The sequence below is a fragment of the Triticum aestivum genome, chromosome 7D (assembly GCF_018294505.1).
Source record: "Triticum aestivum cultivar Chinese Spring chromosome 7D, IWGSC CS RefSeq v2.1, whole genome shotgun sequence".
Lineage (NCBI taxonomy): Eukaryota > Viridiplantae > Streptophyta > Magnoliopsida > Poales > Poaceae > Triticum > Triticum aestivum.
This window is the reverse complement of record NC_057814.1, coordinates 463,112-482,762: the sequence shown is the minus strand read 5'-3', so window position 1 is coordinate 482,762 and position 19,651 is coordinate 463,112. Positions and strand designations below refer to the sequence as shown.

The 19,651-nt window shown below is 44.3% G+C and overlaps 1 protein-coding gene across 4 annotated transcripts; it reads left to right on the top strand.

Moving 5' to 3' along the window:
- Nucleotides 1-676: 676 nt before the first annotated feature.
- LOC123169941 (uncharacterized) lies at nt 677-3,603 on the top strand. Of its 4 annotated transcripts, none has more exons than XM_044587792.1 (7): nt 677-813; nt 1,412-1,607; nt 1,719-2,155; nt 2,244-2,400; nt 2,511-2,933; nt 3,036-3,178; nt 3,369-3,603. In XM_044587792.1, the coding sequence occupies exons 2-6, from the start codon at nt 1,415-1,417 to the stop codon at nt 3,137-3,139; spliced, it is 1,314 nt and encodes a 437-aa protein (XP_044443727.1). In that variant the 5' UTR covers nt 677-813; nt 1,412-1,414; the 3' UTR covers nt 3,140-3,178; nt 3,369-3,603. The 4 variants fall into 4 exon arrangements, with proteins under 4 accessions (XP_044443727.1, XP_044443725.1, XP_044443726.1 ...); XM_044587790.1 differs by having other exon boundaries at nt 2,511-2,950; XM_044587791.1 differs by having other exon boundaries at nt 3,036-3,603.
- Nucleotides 3,604-19,651: the final 16,048 nt, after the last annotated feature.

The window sequence follows — 19,651 nt, the reverse complement described above, 5'->3', positions numbered from 1 at the left end:
GGGTACCAAATGATAACTGTGCAGCTAAAGGATGTAAAAGGAAAACATGACAAGCCACACAAATGGCCTCCAGTGATCAACAATTCTCATGTCCATACTCTGCTACCGCTCGTTGGCCTAGACCACATAGTCCTCGCACTACCGAGGGGCCTGCCATGATATTAAAAAATATATAGGGCCTGCAGAGGATATGTTGGTCTTTCCCACCTTTTAGCATGCCGCATTGGTAAGAATTTTTTGATATCTGAGCTAATATCCACTCCAGGAAACAAGTAGTATATATTTTTACATGTGACATGCATATGTTAGAGAGGACAATGCAAGGGTACGTAGTCGTTTTAATTAAAAGGCTTTGATGTTGAAATCGCAACTAGAGTTTGTAATGGAAGACATGATTGGAATACAAAGTCTTCCTTTCATGTTGCATAAACTGTGATCATATTGCTTCCGGTTTTGCTTGTCATTTTGGCTTAAAAGCTATGACGGCGTACGTTCTGCAATGAAACCTTCAATTATTGTCAAAAAAATAATCAATTGCCGTGCTGACCGGAAGGCGGCGGTAGGTGTAGACTTCGTCAAGCCTTCAAAATATAAGAAATTGATAAGCGGGACCCTCAAGGTTTATTTCATTGCACAAAGCAAGTACGAATCCCAAGTGTTCTTTCCTGGCCAGCGTGCTTCATTTCATACATATAGGTGCGCTGATCTCCATTAAAGGCTTAAGCCATTTTGGTTTGCTCTGTCCTCTCAGAGAATATATTCGCTCTCTTTTTGCCTCTCAGAGTTATCATTTTCCTATATACATACATACAGGTACGCATTTCCTTGCTTGACTGTGCTTGAATATCTTCTTTAATCTGCGAAATTGGCTTGGAGCAGTTCCAGTTTGCGGGTCCAGATTATGCTCGCAAATCTTATGATTAATTTTTTAATTTTATCTAAAAATTGGCTTGAATGTGCTTAAATTTCTTAAGAGTAACATGTGCATCTTCCTTAATGCGGGAAAGTTGCTTGGAGCAGTTTCCTTATGTGGTTCCAGTTTGTGCCGGCAGATTGTATGATTATTTTTAGATTTTTTGCATGATTTATGTAAAACCGCTAAATTGGGCTTAGCGCCGCTAACCGCTATAGCTTTGCATAGCTGCTGGAGAACCTCTCCCTCAATATCGTAGTCGTAGCCCGCTATTTAGAACTTTGCTTGCTACCAAATGAACACTAGTGCATGATCGAGTAGAAGTATCTATAGTTCCATACACATAACACATGCTTATCATTATTTAGTAATAATAATCAACACACACAACAGTTCTAAGTTCCAGCAACAGGTGCTTAATGTATTTTCACAGATATTGGGTTGAAGTGTTAAGTCACCAATCATATGTTATGTTATACTGTCTGTTTTCCGTTGCAGGTGATGGTTAGGTGTGTCGATTGCGAAGTTTACTGCAGAAACAGACTATATTGGGCGAGAATAATAGGATTTGTAGTGTGCCTATGTCTTGTATTCTTGTATATATGCCAGGGTCCCCCTGCCCTCAAGGTGAATTCCTTGAGTGGTAAGGTCAGCTCCCTCCATGTTCCAGACAAGGTTTCCTCTGCCAGTCTAGGTATATACGGATCATGGAATACAATAAATCAGGAGTGATCATCAAGAACATGCATGCTATGAAATATTATATAGTATATATGTATGATGAATTGTCCATACTGGTTTGCAGGAAGGGGGCCACTGAACGTGGTGATTGTGTATGCCTTTGATTGCACTAACTGGACCTCTGCCTGGTACACAGTGGATGGGATCTTTTGGATGGTGCAAGAGAAGCTCACCTACTTCGCTGGAAGCTGCCTGGGTTACATCTATGTCATATCGACCCCAAACACGTACACGTTGGACATGAAAGTAGTTGACCCTACTGAGACAAAGGAAACTGGCTACACAAAATTTGCCTGGCACAGGATGACTTGCACGAAAAACATGGCATCAGGCCTCGCCGAGGCGCATAAAATGATCAGCAGCTGCGGGCACCACAACAGCATCATCTTGTTCTTCTCCGATGGATTGGTAAACAAGGGAGACTTCTTTGATGGAACCCAGAACTTTGTTTCCAAAGTGCCCGTCCACACATTTACGCTCGCCGGGGACGCATATAACCATGTATGTATCGAATCAGAGCTAACCCGGTCTAAACCATGATCAGCTTATCAATAAGTTTAATTTATCCTATGTATTGTATATATGCTAGGTTCTCCACTCCATTGTGGCAAATTCTCCGGGTGGGAAGTTTCATGCCACCGCTGTTCCAGAAAGGCCAAATCTATCATCACCCTTCTCGAAACTACTCGATAGCCTCCTTGGTGCCACCCCAAAGGACGATGAGAAGCCTCCTGGTACCGTTTCAGGTATGTATACATAAGAACATGCAATAGGATCCGAGCTTAGGAGTGATCATCAAGAACATGCATAGAAGGATGCGTGCTGTGAATGACCAATTGTCCATACTGATTTGCAGGAAGGGAACCTCTAGACGTGGTGATTATTTCTGCCTTTGACAGCACTAACTCGACCCCTGCCTGGTACACGGTGGATAATGAGATATTTTGGTTGGTGCAAGAGAAGCTCACCCACTTCGCTAACAGCTGCATGGGTTACATCTACGTCATGTCGACCCCTAACATGTACACGTCAGACATGAAAGTAGTTGACCCAGCTGACACAAAGGAAACTGGCTACGGGAAATTCGATTGGCGTAGGTTGAAATGCACTAAAAACATGGCATCAGGCCTTGCCGAGGCACATAAAATGATCAGCAGTCGCGGTTATCACGACGGCGTCATCTTGTTCTTCTCTGATGGGTTGATAAACGAGGGCAACTTCTTTGATGGAACCAAGAACTTCATCTCCAAAGTGCCTGTCCACACGTTTACTCTCGGAGGTGACGCATATAACCATGTATGTATCAAGTCAGAGCTACTACATTCAAAATCATAACTTATTCATTTATTCAGTGTATCCCTATTTCTTGTGAATATGCTAGGGTCTCCAAGCCATTGCCGCAAATTCTCCGGGTGGGACGTTCAACCCCATTCCAGTTCCAAGGAAACCACATATGTCAGCGCCCTTTTCCAAACTACTGGATAGACTCCTCAGCAGCACCATGAAGGACTAAAATTATCAATAGTATGGGCAATTTTTCTGAAGTTACCGACATGCACACACGCACTTGATTTCCAGCACCTTTACTCATTTCCTATGTTGAATTGCCATTACTAATAAGCAAGTGCCACTACCCTATGTGTGCATAAACTGCATTGACACACTTGCATCTTTTGTTTCTTGTAACCTGACTAAGATTCAACTCAATGTGAAGGGTGGTATCTCCTTTGGAATTTCTACTGAAACCGAGAGGGGAGCCGTGCCGGAGTTGCCATGGATTTGCTTGGCGATTTGCCTGCAGCATACTGCTATGTCAATGCATCTAGTTACTTGCTGGTATAATTATAAAGTTGGTGGTTCACTACGCCTATGTCTTTATTTTTTGCAAGAATACTACACCTATGTCGTTGAAGTACCTACATTTAACAGATGTTAACTGTTTGTGATAATACCAGAATCTTACAGTGCAAACTATGTCTATGTCCATTGTGTGTATCGACAGAAGTTCATCACTTTATCTTAAAAGACCAGAAAAAACATCCACACATTTCTTTTGCGGGAAAAACTTGTATTACTCACGTTGCCAAGCTACTCTCAGCATTACATAGTTCGATAATGCCATCTGGACCAGAACCCAACCATAATGAGCTTCTGTTGATACACTCAGTATCAACAGAAAATGTGAGGCTAACGTATGGCTTTGAACTGAAAAAAATGTGAGCTTCATACACTCAGTATACACACTAGGGCACATAATGAGCTTCTGTTGAACTTTCGGAGGGGTCAATGAACCCCAAACATTCTTCCAGTAGCTTCGCTCACCACCAGGAGAAGTTCTAGATGAGGACTGCGAGGTCTGATATAATAATTCATCAAAAACAATCTGATAAGAGGCTTTTCCTGCCTCTCGCCGGTACCAGTCCGCATCATCTCGTATGGTCCTTGGATCATGGAGACGTGGTGGATCCTGGACCTTGCCGGGCAGAGGGCTCCTTTTTCGGTGTTGTTTTTTTAGAATTTTTTTTAAATTTCTGTCATGCCCAGGAAGACAAGGCGGAGGTGGCTTCTTGAAGACGGAATAAGGTCCTCCCCGCCTAGCCACCGTGCAGGAGATGTTTCTAGCATCGTCGGAGAGTGTGTGGAGGTGTGTCTCCGACGGATCTCGTGGGATCCGGTCGGTTTTTGTCTTCGGTGGATCTGTTGGATCAGGTCTTCGTTCGTCTACATCTATGTGCCTGCAGGTTCGATCCTTCCAATCTAGACTTCTCTTCATCGACGGCAGCTACTGTTCTGGTGCGCTTATTCTGTGGGGTCTTAGCAGGACGACTTCCCGGCTGTTTACTCGACACTGATGAGGGAGGGGCGATGACGGTGGTGCCTTCGGCTCGCTCTAGTGCTTGTCCTCGTCGCTAGGTGGTCGATGGACCTGAATGTAATTCGTACTTCGGGTGTTCTTTGTACTACCTTAATAATTGATGAATAGATCGGAAGTTTTGCCATGCAAAAAAAAAGATCGGAAGTTTTGTCCCAAAAAACAATCTTATAAGCACTGGGTACAAAAAAGATACTAGAGGGCTCGCCTGCCCATGCGATAAAATCTTCATTACCATTGGCCGGAAGTTTTTGCTTCCAGATTTCCGAAACATTAAGAGGGAGAAAACATCTGATCATGTCCACATCCCATAGCCCATTGATATTGATCAAGTCCGATACCCAGAAATATGTTATTTTAAACGTCTGCTTAGATACAACCTCCTAAACACATCAATGAATAAAATCTCTACATAATCTTTTATAACCAGGGGCGGCGCCAGCGTGGGGTCGTGTAGGGGCGGCCTCCCCGGCTAAATTTTGGGAACCTAGGTAGTTTGAGAATAGGGTTTAGGGTTTTCCGTGGGGCAATGCCTCTCCAAGTCTCTCTATATATATAATGATCAGCACATACAATTACATAAGTACAGAATACGTGTACGTGACACGCTAGACCTATTTTAACGCTCCCCCTCAATCTGAACTTCTACTCTGTGCAAGGTTTAAATTGGTACTAAAACGGTCTAGCATCTCTCGAGTGCCTGGTTTGGTGAACACATCAGCCAGCTGATCATTAGAGGAAATGAACCTGACCTCAAGAGCTCGAGAAGCAACACGCCCATGCACAAAATGGAATTCGATCTCAATGTGCTTGGTACGTGCATGGAAAATTGGGTTGGCAGTTAGATATGTCGCTCTTAAATTATCACACCAGAGAACGAGAACACGCTGCTATGAAACACCAAGCTCTTTGAGTAGTGACTCTACCCAAATGGCTTCAGCACCTCCGTTTGCCAAAGCTTTGCACTCAGCCTCTCTACCGGATCTCGACACTGTCGGCTGTTTCCTAGAACTCCAGGAAATGAGATTCGCCCAACAAAGATAGCAAAGCCTCCGGTGGATCGGCGATCATCAGGGCATCCTGCCCAATCTGCATCAGTAAAAATACTAATGCTCGTGGAGGCAGCCTTCCGAAACTTCAGTCATGTGTGCAATGTCCCTTTCACATAGCGCAAAATGCGCTTAACAGCTTCCCAATGAACATCAGTGGGCTGCGAGAGATACTGGCATACCTTGTTCACAGCAAACGAAATATTCGGAGGAGTGAGAGTCAAATAATGCAGTCCACCAATGACACTGCGATACCAAAAAGAATCATCGGTACTGAGAGGTTCTCCAGACACTCGGGAAAGCTAATATGAGGTAGACAACGGTGTGGAAGTGGGCTTACAATTCTCCATGCTCACACGGTGCAGGAGATCCAAGGCATACTTCCGTTGAGTCAATGTCATCCCCCCTGAACTGTATGACGCTTCCAAACCAAGGAAGTACTCCAACAGCCCAAGGTCCTTGATAGGAAAATTGGCCGCAAGGGAGTGACAAGACCATCAACAGCTCGTGGAGAAGATCCGGCGATAACAATATCGTCCACATAGACGAGCATATAGATGTTAACATCACGATAGCGGAAGAAAAACATAGATGTGTTTGCTTCGGAGGAGACAAAACCAAGCTGAATAAGACGTGCACTGAGCCGAGCATACCACACACGAGGGTACTGTTTTAGTCCATAGAGAGCCCGTTGTAGCTTGCACACATGCGAGGGATACCGAGCTTCCTCGAAACCAGGCGGCTGCGGCAAATAAACATCCTCAGATAAGAAACCATGAAGGAAGGCGTTACTGACATCAACCTGCTGAAGACTCCAGCCACGAGAGATAGCAAGAGCAAGAACCAATCGAATAGTAGCCGGCTTGACAACCGGACTGAATGTGTCGCCATAGTCAATTCCAAGCTGCTGGATGAAACCACGGGCGACCAGTTGGGCCTTGTTATTATCAACAGAGCCATCTGGAAGATGCTTGGTCTTGAAAATCCATTTACTCCCAACAATGTTGACTCTGCGCGGATGAGGCACAAGAACCCAAGTCTTCTTGTGATGAAGGTCGACTAGCTCATCAATCATTGCTGCACACCAGGCGGTCTCACGTAGAGCATCGCGATGAGAGACAGGTACCGCATGAAACGCGCCCCGGCGAGGACCATACCGGACTGTCCCATCAGTCAGTACAAGCGCACGCCGAGTGTGATCACAGGTGCGTGTGACCATGGTGTGACCAGGAGCAGCTGGAGGCTTCGCGGTCAAGGGGACAGTGCTGCCCTCGATAGAAGGCAACGCGAGCTGAGCAGTCGGCGACAGCGGAGTAGCATCATGAAAGGATCGAGAAGAGGTGTCTAGAGGGGGAGAATAGACACTAAGCAAGAAAAGTTGCAGTTTTTAATTTCTTTAAGTTGAAATGGAGTTTTGGCACAAGTTTAACATTCACAATACATATCAAGCAAGCATGCAAAGAGTATATGAGCAGCGGAAAGTAAAGCATGCAATTTGCAAGAATGTAAAGGGATGGGATTGGAGTGTGCAAACGCAATTTGGAGACACGGAGATTTTTGAGCCGTGGTTCCGATAGGTGGTGCTATCGTACATCCACGTTGATGGAGACTTCAACCCACGAAGGTTAGCGGTTGCGCGAATCCATGGAGGGCTCCACCCACGAAGGGTCCACGAAGAAGCAACCTTGTCTATCCCACCATGGCCGTCGCCCACGAAGGACTTGCCTCACTAGGGGTAGATCTTCACGAAGTAGGCGATCTCCTTGCCCTTACAAACTCCTTGGTTCAACTCCACAATCTTGACGGAGGCTCCCAAGTGACACCTAGCCAATCTAGGAGACACCACTCTCCAAGAAGTAACAAATGGTGTGTTGATGATGAACTCCTTGCTCTTGTGCTTCAAATGATAGTCTCCCCAACACTCAACTCTCCCTCACAGGATTTGGATTTGGTGGAAAGAAGATTTGAGTGGAAAGCAACTTGGGGAAGGCTAGAGATCAAGGTTTATGTGGTAGGAATGGAATATCTTGGTCTCAACACATGAGTAGGTGGTTCTCTCTCAGAAAATGAATGCTGGAGGTGTAGGCATGTTCTGATGGCTCTCTCCACTAATCAAGAATGGGTGGAGGGGTATATATAGCCTCCACACAAAATCTAACCGTTACACACAATTTATCAAATTCGGTGGGACCGAATCATGAAACTCGGTCGGACCGATTCTGGAAATAATGTGACCGTTAGGATTTTCTGTGGGACCGACATGTCATCTCGGTGGGACCGATATGGTTAGGGTTAGGGCATAACGTAATCTCGGTGAGACCGATTACACAAACACGGTGAGACCGATTTTGGTAATAGACACATAGAGGGTTGGTCAAGCGTACTCGGTGGGACCGATTCGCTCATCTCGGTTAGACCGAAATGTTACGAAGAGGAACAGAGAGTTTGCATTGTAATCTCGGTAGGACTGATTACACAAACTCGGTGAGACCGATTTTGGTAATGGACATACACAGAGAGATTACAATCCCATCTTGGTGAGACCGATATCCCTATAGGTGAGACCGAAAAGACTAGGGTTTTGTGGCAGTGGCTATGTCATGAGAACTCGATGGCGCCGGATGGAAAGATTCGGTAGGGCCGAGTTTGACTTTTGGTTTGGGACATATGTGGACGTGAGAAAGTGGTTGAGGGCTTTGGAGCATATCACTAAGCACTTTGAGCAAGCAAGCCATTAAGCAACACCTCATCCCCTCTTGATAGTATTGGCTTTTCCTATAGACTCAATGTGATCTTGGATCACTAAAAGTAAAATGTAGAGTCCTGTGCTTTGAGCTTGAGCCAATCCTTTGTCCTCAGCGACTTGAAGGGGTTCCACATCCTCTAATCCATGCCACTCCATTTTTCAACTTATCTGAAACATACTAGGTAAAAGCATTAGTCCAACAAGAGATATGTTGACATTAATTACCAAAATCACCCAGGTAGCACTTGTGCTTTCAATCTCCCCCTTTTTGGTAATTGATGACGACATACATCAAAGCTTTAGATAAAGATATAGAGAATAATAAGTAAAGCTTTGGAAAGACATGTAACATCCATAGTCTCCCCCTACATGTATGCAATCGTGTAAATATGGAATGTAGGAACATGTGAATGCATAAACATAACAGAGTAAGTGATGTGTTACATGTATCTTGGCTATATGCATCAGAGCAAATGATGTGAATATAGAAAATGTACCTTCATGCTCATGAGTCTTTCTTGCAAACAGTATGTACATCAGTAAGAAATCCTCATGCACATGACTGTGATGCATATACTTACCTTGTCGTCTTGAGTTGGCTTAAGAAGAAATGAACCTGCATAAACAAGGTTAGACAACACAGATACACCTACTAGCCAGAGCAACCAAAAGAAACCACAAGAGAACCAAGACTGGGATGACATGTAGAGAGTGAGTACTGAGTACCACATTGGATATAGACATGTCCCCAAAGGTAAAGGTGTGCAATGAATTCAAAGGATTTCCTTCCCTTAGATGTCTTGCTCCCCCTGAATCTAGCATGGGATATTGGGAGAAGATAGGGAACAGAAAATCAGAGCAAGCAAAGAAAAGAAACAGAGCTAATGCAAACAATCAAATATGAACATGTCTTTCCCCTCTTAAAGACATGTGACTCCTCTCCTCTTGAATACCAAGCATCTGGGGTCTCTCTCCCTTCCTGAGTATTCCTCCCCCTATAGAAATGATTAAGCTTTGATGTGATCTCTCTCTCCCCCTTTGACATCAATTTCCAAGAAGGGTTCTTCTTGATTTTTGTTGTAAATGTGTTTGGTCCTTGAGTCACAAAACAAAGCAGCAAGTCGAATGTGATGTTGGTAGAGGACAAGATTCATTGAGTGGAGCTGGATCAAAAAGAATGCAGGAACAAGTGGCAAGCTGTTTTTCCTGGAGTGAAATCGGTGGCACCGAGTTGTATGCTTCGGTTGCACCGAAAGGAGAGAAAACACTTGTCACCTCAGCTAACTAGACAAGTAAGATCTCACAAGGATTTGCAAGGAGTTAACTGAAAGATTTGCAATGAATTGGTTGCAGGGAATGCAGATCAAACAGAAACAGAAAAGAAATCTAGATGATGTTTTTTTTGAAAGGGGAAACAAATATGCATGAGACAAATGCAAGAGCACAGAAGAGAACACAAGAGAACTTCATCTAGAATTGGTCGGCGACAAAGTCACCTATGTTAGAGTATATTGACTTAGGAGTCAAGTGAGATCACTTGATCATAGGTCATACTCATCGTTTAAGCACAAAATGGGGTTACCATTTTTCGTTTAAGCATCTTGATGTATTCACATCTTGTCGAGTTACTTTGACTCATGTCTTGGAGTAAAGCTTCTCTAAGATGGAATAACATACCTTGGGTCGTGGTGTTGATCGTGATCATGTAGTTGAACTTATGTGGGTTGCTCAAGGTTGATGTAGCTCATCAAGAGTTGGGAGCACCACTTGGAATTTGAGTTCATCTACCTACATGGGTTAGTTTTTGCAAAGAAAAGCACTTGTGTATCCAAAATGACAATCATGAAACTCAATGTAGAATTTGTGAAAGGATATGTTTGAATGGTTTCGTGCTTCCTCGTCTTCAACCACCATTGTGTAGAGACTTGGTGATGTAGAGATTGCTCAAAATGTGAGTGAGTTGCAATCTCATAGATTTAGATTCATCCAAGTTCCTACAAGGGTTAGATAACATGCAAGGTGCAAATATATCCAAGACTTAAGATTTTCATCATAAGAGATATATATCAAGGATTAGTCATAGGCTCATGTCTTGCATGTATCCAAATGGAGTTCCTACTCCAAGTTTGAAGCATAAATGATGTTCAATTCACCTCTTAACCTGCAAAACACTTTATCATCAAGTGGTTTAGTGAATATATCCGCCAATTGCTTGTTGGTACGAACATGCTTAAGATTAATGTCACCCTTAGCAACATGATCTCAAATGAAATGATGACGAACTTCAATATGCTTAGTTCGAGAGTGTTGCACGGGATTGTGAGCAATCTTGATAGCACTTTCATTGTCACAAAGCAATGGAACATGTTTCACATATATCCCATAATCTTTAAGAGTTTGGGACATCCAAAGTAATTGAGCACAACATGAACCAGCGGCAATGTATTCCGCTTCGGCGGTGGATAAGGATACTGAGTTATGTTTCTTGGAGGACCAAGACACAAGAGATCTACCAAGAAATTGACAAGTACCCGAAGTGGACTTTCTATCAACCTTGTCTCCGGCATAGTCCGAGTCGGAGTAGCCAACAAGATTAAAAGAGGCCCTCTTTGGATACCAAATGCCAACATTTGGTGTATGGATTAAGTATCTCACTATCCTTTTCACAGCCTTAAGATGACATTCTTTAGCGGCGGCTTGATATCGTGCCCACATGCACACACTTAGCGTAATATCAGGACGTGAAGCACTTAGATATAACAATGAACCAATCATGGAGCAGTAAACTTTTTGATCAACCGGTTCACCATCTTTGGTCAAATCAAGATGTCCACTAGTAGGCATGGGTGTAGTCATACCTTTGCATTCTTGCATATTGAACTTCTTGAATAAGTCCTTGGTGTACTTTGTTTGAGAGACAAAGGTAACTTCCTTATTTTGATTGATTTGCAAACCGAGAAAGAATTTGAGCTCACTCATCATCGACATCTCAAACTTCTCTGACATTAGCTTTCCAAACTTTTCACTAAAGTGAGGGTTAGTCGAACCAAATATAATATCATCAACATAGATTTGGCACACAAATAGTTCTCCATTTACCCTTTTAGTAAAAAGAGTAGAATCAACTTTCCAATTTCAAAGCCTTTTTCAATAAGAAACTTGGTCAAGCATTTGTACCATGCTCTAGGAGCTTGTTTAAGACCATAAAGGTCTTTGTGAAGCTTGTAAACATGATTAGGTTTCTTAGGATTGACAAAGACGGGAGGTTGCTTAACATAAACTTCCTCCTCTATCTCACCATTTAGAAAAGCACTTTTAATGTCCATTTGGTACAAGGTGATATCATGGTGATTAGCATAGGCAAGTAAGATGCGAATGGACTCAAGTCTAGAAATGGGGGCATATGTCTCACCATAGTCCATACCTTCGACTTGAGTGTAGCCTTGGGCGATGAGACGCGCTTTGTTGCGAACTACTTGTCCATCTTCATCTTGCTTGTTGCGAAACACCCATTTGGTACCGATGATGTTGTGGTTGTTGTCGGGCTTCTCAACCAATGTCCAAACTTGATTTCTCTCAAAGTTGTGCAGTTCTTCGTGCATGGCGTTTATCCAATACGGATCTTCCGATGCATCTTCAACCTTCATAGGTTCAATGCTAGAGATAAATGAATAATGTTCACAAAAGTTAGCTAAACGAGTTTTAGAGCGAGTGATTCTCCCGGTTTGGATATCATTGTAGATTTGCTCGGCGGGATGGTCTTTAGCAATTCTTGCTCGAACTCGTGAAAGCTTTTGCTTGGATCTTGGTGGAACATCTTCTTCATCTTGTTCTTCTGCTTGGCCTTCGTCATTGTTGACGTCGTCGTTCCCTTGTCGTGGTGGAGAAGGAGGTTGTTGATGTTCATCTTGGTGTACTTCCACGTTTTCTTCATCTTGGTGTGTCCCACTTGTGGATGCTTCTGTATCAACTCTTGGTTCACCTTGTCGTGAGGTGGAAGCTTCCACTTGGACGGACGAGGTACTCTCCTTCACCTCCGTAGGATGAATCTTTCCAATAGACAAGTCTCGGATTGCTTCCGAAGGGTCTTCGTCTCCTACATCAATTGGCAATTGCTGGACTTGCGAGCCGTTAGATTCATCAAACTTCACATCTACCGTCTCTTCAACCTTTTGGGTGAAATTATTGTAGACATGGTAAGTGTGAGAGTTTGATCCATAACCAAGTAGGAAACCTTCATGAGACTTGGGAGCAAATTTAGAACGACGATGCTTATCAAGAATGTAGCACTTTGAGCCGAATACTCGAAAGTATCCAACTTGGGGTTTGTTACCGGTGAGGAGCTCGTATGCCGTCTTGCCGAGTAGCTTGTGAAAATACAAGCGATTTGTTGCATGACAAGCTGTCTCAACTGCTTCCGCCCAAAAGTGCTTCGGCGTCTTATAATCATCAAGCATCGTTCTCTCCATTTCAATGAGCGTCCGATTCTTCCTCTCAACAACTCCATTTTGTTGAGGTGTGTACGTAGCCGAGAACTCATGTGACATCCCTTCCTCGTCAAGAAAGGTGTCCACATTTGCATTCTTGAACTCCGTTCCGTTGTCGCTGCGAACCTTCTTGATCTTCACTTCAAATTGATTTTGGGCCTTACTAGCGAAGTTTTTGAAGATCTTTTGGACTTGCGATTTATCATCGAGAAAGAACACCGACGTAAATCTTGAAAAATCATCAACTATAACTAGACCAAAAGAATTTCCACCGAGACTTTTGTAAGCGTTGGGACCAAAAAGATCCATGTGAAGTAGCACGAGTGGCCTCCTTGTGGTCATGATGTTCTTCACGGGATGCCTTCCTCCGACCTGTTTACTTGCTTGACAAGCGCTGCAAAGTCTATCCTTATCAAATATGACATCGTTAACTCTGAGGATATGATTTCCTTTAATAAACTTATCAAGGTTTCGCATGCCAACATGACCTAACCGTCTATGCCACAACCAACCTTTAGAGGATTTAACAATTAAGCAAGTTCTAGGTTGGGCCTTTTTAGTGAAGCCAACAATGTAAATATCACCTCTTCGTATACCGGTAAAGACCATTTTATGATTATCTCTATGAAACACTTGGGAATCTACTTCAGTAAATAGGACATTGAAATCGAAATCAGCAAGTCTAGATACTGAAAGTAAATTGTATCCAAGAGATTCAACGAGCATGACATTTTGTATGGAGCTATCATGTGAGATGGCCACCTTACCGAGGCCAACCACCTTACCCTTTGAGTTATCACCAAAAGTGACATACTTTCGAGGGCCGTCGTTTTTAGCAAGCTCACGAAACATATCTTTATCTCCGGTCATGTGATCGGTACATCCACTATCAAGAACCCATTCCTTTCCTCCTGCCATGTATCCCTGAAGATTTGCCATAAGACCAAAGTGTCTCATTGCATCATCAAGATCAAAGTCACTATCATCATCCTCATCATAGTATCCATGTTCAACATCATCATGTGATGGATCAATTCCTAGAGAGGGTGATTCGTTAGAATGAGTTTGACAATGATCTTCTTTATGAATTTTAATAGCTTCGGAAATAATATCACTAATAATTCCAACATCTCCTTTGGCACGCATAAGATTTGTAAGCTCAAATAGACAATCACCAAACTTAGGATCATTGGAATTCATCTTACTCAAGGCAATAGACTTATGGAGAATTTCATCTAGATTTTTCAAGGAATAATTTGGAAAACGTTCCTCCAGGAATTTCCATATAGTATAGTCACACTCAAGAGTAGGCAAACATCCAATCAAGTTTCTAGGCAAACCTCTAGTGATAAGATTAACAGTTCTAAGATTGCGAATCATGTCAATCGACTCATCAAGGGTAGGATGCATAGGAACAATATGAGGTGCACAAGGACTAGTAATGTACTTGTTCAAATGATATTCATTGAAAATCACAAGCATCTCATTTTTCCACTCATGAAAGTACTCTCCATCAAGTATAGGCACTCTATGTCTAAGACTCCCCAAAGTAGACTCATTCGTCTTCCTCCAATGGTGTTTAAACCAAAGCAATGCAGACCAAAGCTCTGATACCAATTGAAAGGAACGAGAAGAGGTGTCTAGAGGGGGGTGAATAGACACTAAGCAAGAAAAGTTGCAGTTTTAATTTCTTTAAGTTGAAGTGGAGTTTTGGCACAAGTTTAACATTAACAATACATATCAAGCAAGCATGCAAAGAGTATATGAGCAGCGGAAAGTAAAGCATGCAATTTGCAAGAATGTAAAGGGATGGGATTGGAGTGTGCAAACGCAATTTGGAGACACGGAGATTTTTGAGCCGTGGTTCCGATAGGTGGTGCTATCGTACATCCACGTTGATGGAGACTTCAACCCACGAAGGGTAACGGTTGCGCGAGTCCACGGAGGGCTCCACCCACGAAGGGTCCACGAAGAAGCAACCTTGTCTATCTCACCATGGCCGTCGCCCACAAAGGACTTGCCTCACTAGGGGTAGATCTTCACGAAGTAGGCGATCTCCTTGCCCTTACAAACTCCTTGGTTCAACTCCACAATCTTGACGGAGGCTCCCAAGTGACACCTAGCCAATCTAGGAGACACCACTCTCCAAGAAGTAACAAATGGTGTGTTGATGATGAACTCCTTGCTCTTGTGCTTCAAATGATAGTCTCCCCAACACTCAACTCTCTCTCACAGGATTTGGATTTGGTGGAAAGAAGATTTGAGTGGAAAGCAACTTGGGGAAGGGTAGATATCAAGATTTATGTGGTAGGAATGGAATATCTTGGTCTCAACACATGAGTAGGTGGTTCTCTCTCAGAAAATGAATGATGGAAGTGTAGGCACGTTCTGATGGCTCTCTCCACTAATGAAGAGTGGATGGAGGGGTATATATAGCCTCCACACAAAATCTAACCATTACACACAATTTACCAAACTCGGTGGGACCGAATCGTGAAACTCGTTCGGACCGATTATGCAAATAATGTGACCGTTAGGATTTTCGGTGGGACCGGCATGTCATCTTGGTGGGACCGATATGGTTAGGGTTAGGGCATAACGTAATCTCGGTGAGACCGATTACACATACTCGGTGAGACTGATTTTGGTAACAGACACACAGAGGGTTGGTCAGGCAAACTCGGTGGGACCGATTCGCTCATCTCGGTTAGACCGAAATGTTACGAAGAGGAACAGAGAGTTTGCATTGTAATTTCGGTAGGACCGATTACACAAACTCGGTGAGACCGATTTTGGTAATGGACATACACAGAGAGATTACAATCCCATCTCGGTGAGACCGAGATCCCTATCGGTGAGACCGAAAAGACTAGGGTTTTGTGGCAGTGGCTATGTCATGAGAACTCGGTGGCGCCGGATGGAAAGATTCGGTAGGGCCGAGTTTGACTTTTGGTTTGGGACATATGTGGATGTGAGAAAGTGGTTGAGGGCTTTGGAGCATATCACTAAGCACTTTGAGCAAGCAAGCCATTAAGCAACACCTCATCCCCTCTTGATAGTATTGGCTTTTCCTGTAGACTCAATGTGATCTTGGATCACTAAAAGTAAAATGTAGAGTCTTGTGCTTTGAGCTTGAGCCAATCCTTTGTCCTCAGCAACTTGAAGGGGTTCCACATCCTCTAGTCCATGCCACTCCATTGTTGAAATTATCTGAAACATACTAGGTAAAAGCATTGGTCCAACAAGAGATATGTTTACATTAATTACCAAAATCACCCAGGGAGCACTTGTGCTTTCACATCATCCTGCATCGAGGGAGAAGGCGAGTCGGGTGCGGCGTTAACACGCAGCAAGGCAATCGCGTGAGGTGAAGGCGCCACCGATGGGCCGAGCGAGGCGACTGTTGGGGCTGCCGATGGGTCGGGCGAGTTCGCCGATGGGTCGGGTGAAGGGGCAGTCGACCGTGCGGGGGACGTGCATGTCCCATCCACGTCGATGACCGGGTAGGGCGGCGCGTCGGCCACGTGTGGACATGGAGCAACAGACAGGTCGGGCGCGCGCCGGGCGGGGGGCGTGCATGCGCCATGCACGTCGGTCCCCTGGTATGGAGGCACGTCAGCCGCGGTGTCCTGCACAGAAGGAGCATGGCCTGGAACAGGCGAGTCAGTAGTCAAATAGGACAGGTCATACTTGCGCAGATGGTCACCCATAATCGGTTTATTGGAAGGAAAAGAGAGAAAATCGGCCAAGGAGGAGACATCTACGGTGACCCCAGGGGTGGCGTCGCTAAAAACAGACTCGTCGAAAACAACATCACAAGAGATGTATATGCGTCCCGTGGAACGATCGAGACACTTGTATCCCTTACGCATCGGACTATGACGTGGCCAAGGCACCCAGCCCATAGGAGGTGATCTGGATGCGCCAACGGTCATGTGTACCTTGGCTGTGTCATAGTGATCGCAACACCAAATTTTTCCACACACAAGCTGCCATGAGAAGACGCATTAACAAGATAGAGGGGCTCACATGTGTGGACGGCTCTATCTGTCAAACGTTGGACGAGGATAGAATTCCAACAGTTTTTTCAATCATTGTACACATCTCAGGGATTCAACTCTCTGGATGAGCTTACTGATTTGGTTCCACCCCGGGTGACAGAGCAAATGAACGCACACGTTGATATGCCATACACAGCTCAAGAGGTGAAAACATCGCTATTCCAAATGGCGCCATCGAAAGCTCCGTGAGTGGATGGTTTTACCACGGGGTTCTTCCAGAGACACTGGTCTCTTCTCAAGGATGATATTATCCCGGCGGTCTTGGGGTTCCTGAATGGAGGCGAGCTGCCGAAGGGTATGAACGACACGTCCATCACTCTCATCCCAAAGGTACAACACCCGCAACACATTAACCAGTACAGACCTATTTCCCTTTGTTCTGTCCAGTACAAAATTGCAGCAAAGTGCATCGTCAACAGAACAAGAGGCTTTCTAGATGATATCGTGAGTGAGGAGCAAAGCACCTTTGTGTCGGGGCGACCCATCACTGATAATGTGCTCATTGCACATGAGAGCATACATGTAATGAAGAGAAGGAAAAGGGGGAAGAACTCTGTGTGTGCAGTCAAACTTGACATAATGAAGGCATATGACCGTGTAGAATGGGATTATCTTGAAGGGATTATGTCACAGCTGGGCTTCAGTGTCTCTTTTATCTGGCTAATTATGAAATGTGTCACATCAGTCCCATTCTCATTTCGTGTGAATGGTGAGCTCTTGCCATACTTCACCCCATCTAGGGGCTTGCGGCAAGGCTGCCCCGCTTCACCTTACCTATTCCTACTCTATGCAGAAGGCTTCACAACCTTACTCAACAGGTTTGGAGGCGCCAATGTGGACAGAGGGATCCGTGTCAGTATTCACTCTCCATAGATCAACCACCTGCTTTTTGCAGATGACAGCCTCATTTTCATGCAATCTAAGGTGGAGAATGCTCTCAGACTTAACAATATTCTGAAGGTTTATGGCGAGTGCTCGGGACAATGCGCGAATAAGGAAAAGAGCTCCATTCTTTTCAGTTTGAACACACCGGAACCTGTCAGAGCAGCATTGAAAGGAACCCCAAGTATATCGGTCGAGGCCTACAACGAGAGATATCTGGGCTTACCGACTGCGGTTGGGCGTATCACATCGGGCACCTTTGATTATATTGGTGAACGAGTGAGGTCCAGAATGAATGGAGGAACCAAACGTTTGGTTTTGTGTGCAGCAAGAGAGATGTTGGTAAAGTCAGTGGCCCAATCTATACCGACATTCACAATGTGCTGCTTCAAACTGACCAAGAAAATTTACAAAGGAATATCCTCGCTAATGGTAAAGTACTGGTGGAGCAGCTCCATCGATAGGCATTCCATGCACTGGACAGACTGGAAATCCCTCTCAGTCACAAAGTGCAAGGGAGGAATGGGTTTCCGAGATTTGGATGAAGGAAATATGCCCTAGAGGCAATAATAAAGTTATTATTTATTTCCTTAATTCATGATAAATGTTTATTATTCATGCTAGAATTCTATTAACCGGAAACTTAGTACACGTGTGAATACATAGACAAAACATATAGTCCCTAGTATGCCTCAAGCTACTTGACTAGCACGTTAATCAAAGATGGTTTTGTTTCCTAAGCATAGGCATGTGTTGTCATTTGATGAACCGGATCACATCATTAGGAGAATGATGTGATGGACATGACCCATTCGTTAGCTTAGCATTATGATCATAACAGTTTCTTTGCTACTGCTTTCTTCATGACTTATACAAGTTCCTCAGACTATGAGATTATGCAACTCCCGAATACTGGAGGAACACTTTGTGTGCTACCAAACGTCACAACGTAAATGGGTGATTATAAAGGTGCTCTACAGGTGTCTCCGAAGGTGTTTGTTGGGTTGGCATAGATCAAGATTAGGATTTGTCACTCCGTGTTTTGGAGAGGTATCTCTGGGCCCTCTCGGTAATACTCATCACTATAAGCCTTGCAAGCATTGTCACTAATGAGTTAGTTGCAGGATGAAGTATTACGAAACGAGTAAAGAGACTTGCCAGTAACGAGATTGAACTAGGTATGATGATCGAGTCTCGGGAAAGTAACATACCGATGACAAAGGGAACAACGTATGTTGTTATGCGGTTTGACTGATAAAGATCTTCGTAGAATATGTAGGAACCAATACGAGCATCCAGGTTCCGCTATTGGTTATTGACTGGAGACGTGTCTCGGTCATGTCTACATAGTTCTCGAACCCGTAGGGTCCGCACGCTTAATGTTCGACGATGATTGGTATTATGAGTTTATGTGATATGATGTACCAAAGGTTGTTCGGAGTCCCGGATGTGATCACAGACATGATGAGGAGTCTCGAAATGGTCGAGACAGAAAGATTGATATATTTGACGACTATATTCGGACACTGGAAGCGTTCCGGAGAAGTTTCGGATAGAACCGGAGTGCCGAAGGGTTATCGGAACCCCCGGGGGAACTAATGGGTCTCGATGGGCCTTAGTGGAGAGAGAGGGGGGCGGCCAGGGCTAGGCCGCGTGCCCCTCCCCCTTGAGTCTGAATAGGAAAAGGAAGGAGGGGGCGGCGCTCCCCTTTCCTTCCCCCTCTCCCTCTCCTTCCTTCCCCTTCTCTCCCTTTAGGTGGAAACCTACTAGGACTTGGAGTCCTAGTAGGATTCCCCTCTTGGGGGCGCGCCAAGGAGGGCCGGCTGGCCTCCCCTCTCCTCCTTTATATACGGGGAGGGGGGCACCCCATAGACACACAAGTTGGTCAAGTTGATCTTTT

What these genes read in the sequence shown, in the direction of transcription:
- LOC123169941 (XM_044587790.1), top strand. Translation starts at nt 1,415, where the DNA reads ATGGTTAGGTGTGTCGATTGCGAAGTTTACTGCAGAAACAGACTATAT. An exon ending in CCGGGGACGCATATAACCAT is followed by an intron (nt 2,156 to 2,243) that starts GTATGTATCGAA and finishes TATATATGCTAG; the next exon opens with GTTCTCCACTCCATTGTGGC. An exon ending in GCCTCCTGGTACCGTTTCAG is followed by an intron (nt 2,401 to 2,510) that starts GTATGTATACAT and finishes ACTGATTTGCAG; the next exon opens with GAAGGGAACCTCTAGACGTG.